Here is a 10,602-nt window from a genome sequence, read left to right on the forward strand (position 1 = left end):
TGTTCCTCTCTGCTCTGTGTGTGTGTGTGTGTGTTCCTCTCTGCTCTGTGTGTGTGTGTGTGTACCTCTCTGCTCTGCTCTGTGTGTGTGTTCCCCTCTGCTCTGTGTGTGTGTGTACCTCTCTGCTCTGCTCTGTGTGTGTGTTCCCCTCTGCTCTGTGTGTGTGTTCCCCTCTGCTCTGTCTGTGTGTGTGTGTGTGTTCCCCTCTGCTCTGTCTGTGTGTGTGTGTGTTCTTCTCTGCTCTGTGTGTGTGTGTGTTCTGCTCTGCTCTCTGTGTGTGTGTGTTCCCCTCTGCTCTGTGTGTGTGTTCCCCTCTGCTCTGTGTGTGTGTTCTGCTCTGTGTGTGTGTTCCCCTCTGCTCTGTCTGTGTGTGTGTGTGTTCTTCTCTGCTCTGTGTGTGTGTGTTCTGCTCTGCTCTGTGTGTGTGTTCCCCTCTGCTCTGTGTGTGTGTGTTCCCCTCTGCTCTGTGTGTGTGTTCCCCTCTGCTCTGTGTGTGTGTTCTGCTCTGTGTGTGTGTTCCCCTCTGCTCTGTCTGTGTGTGTGTGTGTTCCCCTCTGCTCTGTGTGTGTGTGTTCCCCTCTGCTCTGTCTGTGTGTGTGTGTGTTCTTCTCTGCTCTGTGTGTGTGTGTTCTGCTCTGTGTGTGTTCTGCTCTGTCTGTGTGTGTTCTTCTCTGCTCTGTGTGTGTGTGTGTGTGTTCCTCTCTGCTCTGTGTGTGTGTGTGTGTGTTCCCCTCTGCTCTGTGTGTGTGTGTCTCTCTGCTCTCTCTGTGTGTGTGTGTGTGTGTGTGTGTTCCTCTCTGCTCTGTGTGTGTGTGTGTGTGTTCCCCTCTGCTCTGTGTGTGTGTGTCTCTCTGCTCTCTCTGTGTGTGTGTGTGTGTGTGTGTGTGTGTGTGTTCCCCTCTGCTCTGCTCTGCGTGTGTGTGTGTTCCTCTCTGCTCTGTGTGTGTGTGTGTGTGTGTTTGGTCTGTGATGATAAATCATGCACCACGCTGATCGTGATGTACAAACCAACCACATTATCTGAGACCTGCTAGTGTTACTGTGTGTGTGATGATGAAGCTGCTGTGATGATGATGATGATGAAGCTGCTGTGGTGGTGATGATGATGATGATGAAGCTGCTGTGATGATGATGATGATGATGAAGCTGCTGTGATGATGATGATGATGATGAAGCTGCTGTGATGGTGATGATGATGATGATGATGAAGCTGTGTGTGTCTGTGCAGAATGAGAACGTCCATCGGTCGGTGAAGCCTCAGATCCTCTCAGCGTTCGGTGACATCGCTCTCGCCATCGGAGGAGAGTTCAAGAAATATCTGGACATCGTGCTGGACACCCTGCAGCAGGCGTCTCAGGCTCAGGTGGACAAGGTGAGGACACACACACACACAGGTGGATAAGATGAGGACTCACACACACACACTCTCACACACTCAGGTTCAGGTGGACAAGATGAGGACTCACACACATACACACACACACACACACACACACTCAGACTTGGGTGGACAAGATGAGGACACAGCTGTTACATCATCATAAATGACATTAGTGATTTATTTAATGAATAATTGAAGTTTTAAAGGTTTTCTGTTTGTGAATAAATGAATAGTTTCAGTGCTCATAGTAAATGAACAGTAATGTGTGTGTGTGTGTTCCTCTCTGCTCTGTGTGTGTGTTCCTCTCTGCTCTCTCTGTGTGTGTGTGTGTGTTCCTCTCTGCTCTCTCTCTCTCTGTGTGTGTGTTCCTCTTTGCTCTCTCTCTCTCTGTGTGTGTGTTCCTCTCTGCTCTCTCTCTGTGTGTGTGTGTTCCTCTCTGCTCTCTCTGTGTGTGTGTGTTCCTCTCTGCTCTCTGTGTGTGTGTGTGTGTGTGTTTGGTCTGTGATGATAAATCATGCACCACGCTGATCGTGATGTACAAACCAACCACATTATCTGAGACCTGCTAGTGTTACTGTGTGTGTGTGTGTGTGTGTGCTGCTTTGTCTGTGTGTGTGTGTGTGTGTGTGTGTGTGTGCTGCTCTGTCTGTGTGTGTGTGTGTGTGTGTGTGTGTGCTGCTCTGTGTGTGTGTGTGTGTGTGCTGCTCTGTGTGTGTGATGTTTCTGTTCTGGACGTTAATGAGCGTAAATGTTTTTAAACGAGTCTCTGATCACATGACCAAAAACTGACGAATCACCTGAAAACCTGCTGAAGGACTGTTTGCTTTGTTCCTGATCCTCTCTGTGTGTGTGTGTGTGTGTGTGTGTGTGTGTGTGTGTGTGTGTGTGTGTGTGTGCGCGCGCAGACGGACTACGACATGGTGGACTACCTGAATGAGTTGAGGGAGGGATGTCTGGAGGCGTACACCGGGATCATCCAGGGCCTGAAGGGAGACCAGGAGAACGTTCACCGTAAGATCACATGACACACACACTGATCACATGACAAGGCATGGGCCGGTTACCGATTTCAAGATATACCAAGGTATGAAAAAGTCACAGTTTCAAAACCACTAAAATGTTCTGTCACACCGTTCCTGAGGTATGATACAGTCTGTGGGTCTGATACAGTCTGTGGTATGATACAGTCTGTGGTATGATACAGTCTGTGGGTATGATACAGTCTGTGGTATGATACAGTCTGTGGTATGATACAGTCTGTGGGTATGATACAGTCTGTGGTATGATACAGTCTGTGGTATGATACAGTCTGTGGTATGATACAGTCTGTGGGTATGATACAGTCTGTGGGTATGATACAGTCTGTGGGTATGAGCAGTTTATTTTAATGTGACGTCTGGTCAGAGAGAGAGTGGAGGTCCCTCAGGTCTTGTGCAGCTGCAGCGTGAAGTACAACCCCTCCCGTACTCGGTTGCTGTTACAAGCAGGTAGCTCTGCAGGCTGTTGCAGCGTGAAGTACAACCCCTCCCGTACTCGGTTGCTGTTACAAGCAGGTAGCTCTGCAGGCTGTTGCAGCGTGAAGTCCAACCCCTCCCGTACTCGGTTGCTGTTACAAGCAGGTAGCTCTGCAGGCTGTTGCAGCGTGAAGTCCAACCCCTCCCGTACTCCGGTTGCTGTTACAAGCAGGTAGCTCTGCAGGCTGTATGATGGCTGAAGGAGGCGAGCCCCCCGAACTCCCCCCCCCCCCCCCCCCCATCTAAAAGCGCCAAGTCGGCTGTATTTATACTTCAGCTACCGTAAAAAGACAAACGGCCACGGCTCGGAGGAAGAAGGTAACGGACAGTAGCAGCGCGAGGAGGAAATATATCCAATATGATCGTGAGCAAGTCTCCAAAAACTGTTGATTCAGTTTTAAGCTCCTGCCTGCGTTTATTTATATTTATCTTTGAAGTGTTTTTATTTTTTTCTATTATTGATGTTCTGATCTTGAGCCACAGGTTCAGTGATTGCATTTATTTGCATTTTGTGTTGTTTTTTTTTCACTAACAATAATTCATTTATGACATGACTTGAGCTGCAGGTTTAGCCTCAGTTAAAGGACTGCACTTATTTTTTTTATTATTTATTTAGAAATAATTCAGTTATTTTTTATTATTATTTATTTTAAATACATATTTACTAAAAATAAAAGACCGTTCAATGGGGGAAAAAATCTTTCTTTTTGTTTTTAAATACAGACATTTCAAAATATCACATTTTATAGCTGTAATCATGAAACCGTGATATTTTTACCTAAGGTTATCATACCGGCCCGTGCCTACACACACACACTGATCACATGACACACACACACCCTGATCACATGACACACACCTGTGGGGTGACGTGTGTTCCTCTTCCTGTCGGCAGTGAGTCAGGAGGATTTTAACTCGTCACAGAGCGATTCGGGTCTTTTTCACCCAGGAAGTTTCGAGCTGACGCTAAAATCAAAGCTTCCTGGTTTTGCGAGACCCAACAAACAAATTAATTATTAAATATTAAACATGTAACTTTTACTCTCAGTTAGACTTTGATTTTCTTCTTTCTCTCTCTGCTTATTCTCTTCCCTCGTTATTTCCTCCCCTTCTCCTTCTCCTCCCCTCTGTATCTCCTCCTCCTCCTCTCTCTTCCTCCACCTCCTCCTCTATCTCCTCCTCCCCCCCGTTCTTCTTCTTCTTCTTCTTCTTCTTCTTCTCCTCTTCCTCCCTCTGTATCTCCTCCTCCTCCTCCAGCGGATGTGATGCTGGTGCAGCCCCGGGTGGAGTTCATCCTCTCCTTCATCCATCACATAGCGGAGGATGAAGATCATTCTGACGGAGTCGTGGCGAACGCTGCCGGACTCATCGGGTCAGTAAACCAACACACTCCTCTCTGCTCTGTGTGTGTGTGTGTGTGTGTGTGTGTGTTCCTCTCTGCTCTGGGTGTGTGTGTGTGTGTGTTCCTCTCTGCTCTGTGTGTGTGTGTGTTCCTCTCTGCTCTGTGTGTGTGTGTGTGTTCCTCTCTGCTCTGTGTGTGTTCCTCTCTGCTCTGTGTGTGTGTTCCTGTCTGCTCTCTGTGTGTGTGTGTTCCTCTCTGCTCTATGTGTGTGTGTGTGTTCCTCTCTGCTCTGTGTGTGTGTGTGTGTGTGTGTGTGTGTGTTCCTCTCTGCTCTGTTTGTGTGTTCCTCTCTGCTCTGTCTGTGTGTGTGTGTGTCTCTCTGCTGTCTGTGTCTCTCTGCTGTGCTCTGTCTGTGTGTGTGTGTTCCTCTCTGCTCTGTGTGTGTGTGTTCCCCTCTGCTCTGTGTGTGTGTGTGTGTGTTCCTCTCTGCGTGTGTGTTCCCCTCTGCTCTGTGTGTGTGTGTGTGTGTTCCTCTCTGCGTGTGTGTGTGTGTGTGTGTGTGTGTGTGTGTGTGTGTGTGTTCCTCTCTGCTCTGTGTGTGTGTGTTCCTCTCTGCTCTGTGTGTGTGTGTGTGTTCCTCTCTGCTCTCTGTGTGTGTTTGTGTGTGTGTGTGTGTGTGTGTTTGGTCTGTGATGATAAATCATGCACCACGCTGATCGTGATGTACAAACCAACCACATTATCTGAGACCTGCTAGTGTTACTGTGTGTGTGTGTGTGTGTGTGTGTGTGTGTGTGCTGCTCTGTCTGCTCTGTGTGTGTGTGTGTGTGTGTGTGTGTGTGTGTGTGTGTGTGTGTGTGTGTTAATGAACTGTGTGTGTGTGTGTTTCAGTGACCTGTGCACGGCGTTCGGTAAAGACGTCATGAAGCTGGTGGAGGTTCGTCCGCTGATCAACGACCTGCTGACGGAGGGACGACGCTCCAAAACCACCAAAACCAAGACGCTGGCTACCTGGGCCACCAAGGAGCTCCGCAAGCTCAAGAGCCAGGCCTGGTAAATACACACTTATATACACAGACAGACAGACAGACAGACAGACAGACAGACAGACAGACAGAGAGAGAGAGAGAGAGAGAGAGAGAGAGAGAGAGAGAGAGAGAGAGAGAGAGAGAGAGAGAGAGAGAGAGAGAGAGAGAGAGAGGCCTGGTATATGCACACACAGAGAGAGAGAGAGGCCTGGTATATACACACACACAGAGAGAGAGAGAGAGAGAGAGAGAGGCCTGGTATATGCACACACACAGAGAGAGAGAGAGAGGCCTGGTATATGCACACACACAGAGAGAGAGAGAGGCCTGGTATATGCACACACACACAGAGAGAGAGAGAGGCCTGGTATATGCACACACACACAGAGAGAGAGAGAGGCCTGGTATATGCACACACAGAGAGAGAGAGAGAGGCCTGGTATATACACACACACACACACAGAGAGAGGCCTGGTATATACACACACAGAGAGAGAGAGAGAGGCCTGGTATATACACACACACAGAGAGAGAGAGAGAGAGAGGCCTGGTATATACACACACACAGAGAGAGAGAGAGAGAGAGAGAGAGAGAGAGAGAGGCCTGGTATATACACACACACAGAGAGAGAGAGAGAGGCCTGGTATATACACACACACAGAGAGAGAGAGAGAGAGGCCTGGTATATACACACACACACAGAGAGAGAGAGAGAGAGAGGCCTGGTATATACACACACACAGAGAGAGAGAGAGGCCTGGTATATACACACAGAGAGAGAGAGAGGCCTGGTATATACACACAGAGAGAGAGAGAGAGAGAGAGGCCTGGTATATACACACAGAGAGAGAGAGAGAGAGAGAGGCCTGGTATATACACAGAGAGAGAGAGAGAGAGGCCTGGTATATGCACACACAGAGAGAGAGAGAGAGAGAGAGAGGCCTGGTATATACACACACACACACACACACAGAGAGAGAGAGAGGCCTGGTATATACACACAGAGAGAGAGAGAGAGAGAGAGAGAGAGAGAGAGGCCTGGTATATACACACAGAGACAGAGAGAGAGGCCTGGTATATACACAGAGAGAGAGAGAGAGAGGCCTGGTATATATACACAGAGAGAGAGAGAGAGGCCTGGTATATACACACAGAGAGAGAGAGGGAGGCCTGGTATATACACACACACACAGAGAGAGAGAGAGAGAGGCGTGGTATATACACACAGAGAGAGAGAGAGGCCTGGTATATACACAGAGAGAGAGAGAGAGGCCTAGTATATACACAGAGAGAGAGAGAGAGAGAGAGGGGCCTGGTATATACACACACACACAGAGAGAGAGAGAGAGGCCTGGTATATACACACACACAGAGAGAGAGAGAGGCCTGGTATATACACACAGAGAGAGAGAGAGGCCTGGTATATACACACAGAGAGAGAGAGAGAGGCCTGGTATATACACACAGAGAGAGAGAGAGAGAGAGGCCTGGTATATACACACACACACACAGAGAGAGAGAGAGAGAGGCCTGGTATATACACAAAGAGAGAGAGAGAGAGGCCTGGTATATACACACAGAGAGAGAGAGAGAGGCCTGGTATATGCACACACAGAGAGAGAGAGAGAGAGAGAGGCCTGGTATATACACACACACACATAGAGGGAGAGAGAGAGGCCTGGTATATACACACACACAGAGAGAGAGAGAGAGAGAGAGAGGCCTGGTATATACACACACACAGAGAGAGAGAGAGAGAGAGAGAGAGGCCTGGTATATACACACACACAGAGAGAGAGAGAGAGAGGCCTGGTATATACACACACACAGAGAGAGAGAGAGAGAGAGAGAGAGAGAGAGGCCTGGTATGTACACACACACACACAGAGAGAGAGAGAGAGAGGCCTGGTATATACACACACACAGACAGAGAGAGAGAGAGAGAGAGAGAGGCCTGGTGTGTGTGTGTTTGGTCTGTGATGATAAATCATGCACCACGCTGACCCGTGATGTACAAACCAACCACATTATCTGAGACCTGCTAGTGTTACTGTGTGTGTGTGTGTGTGTGTGTGTGTGTGTGTGTGTGTGTTACTGACTGTGACATTAAATCACATGTCCTGTATGAGAGACTGTTTCCTGTCAGCTGACTCCTCTCTTCTTCTTCTCCTCGGTGGTTTCAGATTCCGGCGTCGGGGACAGCGAGCGAGCGATGAGACGACTTCAGAGAACAACGAGACAAACTGCTGCTGGAAGCTTCGTGTTTGTGCTGCAAACACCCGAGAAGTGACGACGACGACGATGACGACGACGATGATGATGATGATGAGTGTCTGTGTGTGAGCGAGCGAGACCATGACATCACACCACCTTCAGTTCCAGCAGGCGACCCCCCCCCACCCCACCCCACCCCCCTGTGGACTAGACTCTTTGACTTCCTGATAAACAGAAACAAACCCCCCCCCCTTCCTCCTTCCTTCAGCCCCTCCCCCTCCTCCCACAATCCACCTCTCTCTCTCGCCGTAGCCGGGCTCGCTAACATCTACGACACGACGATGACGTCACCGACCTGCCGCCCTCCACGCCGAGCCCCCCCACCCCCCCCCCGGGGGAGGAGGGGGAGGGGGAACTACACCCAAATATAAGACTTAGTGGAATCAAAGCGTAAAGAATCGACTCTGGAGGACTTCTGTGGAAACTTTTTGGATTTTTGTTGCTCTTCTTTTCTTCTTCTTCTTCTTCCTCTAAAAGCACTCTGTGGTCGCGGACTCTGATTGGTGAACCAGCGACGGAGATCTAACAGACACCCCCCCTACCACCCCACTCTCCCTACCCCTCCCCCCCCCACATCCCAACAACTGCAGCACTAACACGGGGTGACAGTGTGAACCCAGGAATCAGTGCCAAACGGAAAGAGAAGCGTGTGCGAGCTGCAGGCGGGAGCGCTCGCTTTGGGAAACGGCTCACTCACCATTTAATGCTTGTTTAAAAAAAAAAACACACAAAAAAAAAAAAAAAAAAAGAAATTGAGAGAATTGAAGACGTTTGTATAAGGTTCTATTTTTCCATTGCTATGATGAAAATAAAGTTAAAAAAAAAAAACAATAAAATGATATGAAACATTCCCCAAGCAGTTCTGGTGATTTGGGTTCTTCTTGTCTGTCGGACGGACGGACGGACGGACGGACGGACGGACGGACGGACGGACGGACGGACGTTTGGACTCTTCAGTTCGGTGGCCGCCTCCCACTGTTGGTTTGTTTACTCGACGACGCCACAAAGAACCATGACTTTTGTTTTTTTGTTTTTTCTTCCGGTTTGTTTTTTAACTCACTTCATTGCTTGTTTTTGGTAGCAGCTCGCTGACGGGGAGTTCTGTCGGGACGTTTGTAGTTGGTGTGAAGTTCAGACGCTGCAGAGGAAACGCTCGGCTCCAGGTCTGCACGCGCTTCACTTTCTGTCAATCACACATCAGCTGGAACTCAAAAACACGCCCCCCCCCCCCCGACCCACCCCTCGAATCTCTCTCGTGGAATCTGGTTTAAATTGAAAGTGTTTGTGGGTGGAAAGTGAGGCGGGTCGGCCTCGGAGCGCGGCGCTCACTCTTCGGAGGCGCGGCAGCCGCTTCCTGTGTTGACGTGATGAACATGAAACTCGATTATTACTGAATTGTGAATCATTTAAAGCCAATCTGCTTTTTATTTCATATTCAACTTTAGTGAACTAATAAAGTCTATATTGTACTGAACGCTCTGCTGCTGCTTCTTCACACACACACACACACACAGATACACACACACAGATACACACACAGATACACACACACACAGATACACACACACACAGATACACACACGTCTCAGCTGTTAAAGAGAAAAATGTGAAAGTTTCATTAAACATTTAGACACAAACTGATTATTAAAATTAAAATGTGAGAAATGTTTCTATTTATTAATGTCACTAACATGTTTAAATATGTGATACTTTACTGTAGTACAGTTAGAGGTACTAGTACTTTACTGTGGTACAGTTAGAGGTACTAGTACTTTACTGTGGTACAGTTAGAGGTACTAGTACTTTACTGTAGTACAGTTTGAGGTACTAGTACTTTACTGTAGTACTGTTAGAGGTACTAGTACTTTACCGTAGTACAGTTAGAGGTACTAGTACTATGTTGTTAACAGCTCCACCAAATACTGATTCTTCCCTCTAAACTTCTCACATGCTTTCATTTCAATAAATGTTCAAATGATTCAATATTTCAGCAAAAATCAAAGATCAGAGAAAAAGTCCAAAAACTGAAAACACAGAACTTTGTTTTTTCTTCTTTCCCACTAATCATCTCAGCAGCCCTCACATTTATCTGCTGACCCTTTGGAGTGAAGACACCTTATGTTGATGATGACTACAAATGGTTTTTCATGCCCCCCCCCCCCGGAGCCAGGTTGGGGTGGGGCTCAATGGTGAGCGTCCGGTGGCCAGGCCTTCGCCCATGGGGCCCGGCCGGTCACTGGCCCGAAGAGGGGACATGGGACCCCGCTCCCACAGACCCACCACCAGTGAGAGGGGCCAAAGGGGTCGGGTGCAGTGTGAGCTGGGCAGCAGCCGAAGGCGGGGACCTTAGCGGTCCCCGCCTTCGGCTGCAGAAGCTAGCTCTAGGGACGTGGAACGTCACCTCTCTGGTGGGGAAGGAGCCTGAGCTGGTGGTCGGCCTCACCTCGACGCACAGCAAGGGCTCTGGAACCAGTCTGGAACCAGTCTCCTTGAGAGGGGTTGGACTCTCGTCCACTCTGGAGTTGCCACTGGTGTCAGGCGCCGGGCAGGGGTGGCAATACTTATTGCCCCCCGGCTTGGTGCCTGTATGTTGGAGTTTACCCCGGTAGACGAGAGGGTGGCCTCCCTCTGCCTTCGGGTGGGGGGGACGGATCCTGACTGTTGTTTGTGCCTATGGTCCAAACAGCAGCTCAGAGTATCCACCCTTCTTGGACTCCTTGGAGGGGGGGCTGGAGAGTCTCCCTCTGGGGATTCCCTCGTTCTGCTGGGGGACTTCAACGCCCACGTTGGCAGCGACAGTGAGACCTGGAGGGGTGTGATTGGGAGGAACGGCCCCCCTGATCTGAACCCGAGCGGTGTTCTGTTATTGGACTTCTGTGCTCGTCACAGGTTGTCCATAACGAACACCATGTTCAAGCATAAGGGGGGGGGGTCCATATGTGCACTTGGCACCAGGACACCCTAGGCCGCAGTTCCATGATTGACTTTGTAGTCGTGTCGTCGGACTTGCGGCCGCATGTCTTGGACACTCGGGTGAAGAGAGGGGCGGAGCTGCCAACTGA

At 49.2% G+C, this 10,602-nt stretch overlaps 1 protein-coding gene and 1 non-coding gene across 2 annotated transcripts in view; both read left to right on the plus strand.

Annotated features, from left to right (window-relative positions):
* kpnb1 (karyopherin (importin) beta 1) overlaps positions 1-7,729 on the plus strand; it is a 25,919-nt gene extending 18,190 nt beyond the window's left edge. The window contains 5 exon segments of the mRNA XM_053339047.1: positions 1,229-1,372; positions 2,287-2,392; positions 4,153-4,267; positions 5,129-5,290; positions 7,450-7,729. Coding sequence (XP_053195022.1) covers positions 1,229-1,372; positions 2,287-2,392; positions 4,153-4,267; positions 5,129-5,290; position 7,450 — 528 coding nt within the window. The 3' untranslated portion in view covers positions 7,451-7,729.
* On the plus strand, positions 3,763-3,901 carry LOC128379687 (small nucleolar RNA SNORA79). The gene has a single exon (XR_008323456.1). It is a non-coding gene; the product is annotated as a small nucleolar RNA SNORA79 (small nucleolar RNA).
* Positions 7,730-10,602: the final 2,873 nt, after the last annotated feature.

This window comes from Scomber japonicus, chromosome 18 (genome assembly GCF_027409825.1).
Source record: "Scomber japonicus isolate fScoJap1 chromosome 18, fScoJap1.pri, whole genome shotgun sequence".
Lineage (NCBI taxonomy): Eukaryota > Metazoa > Chordata > Actinopteri > Scombriformes > Scombridae > Scomber > Scomber japonicus.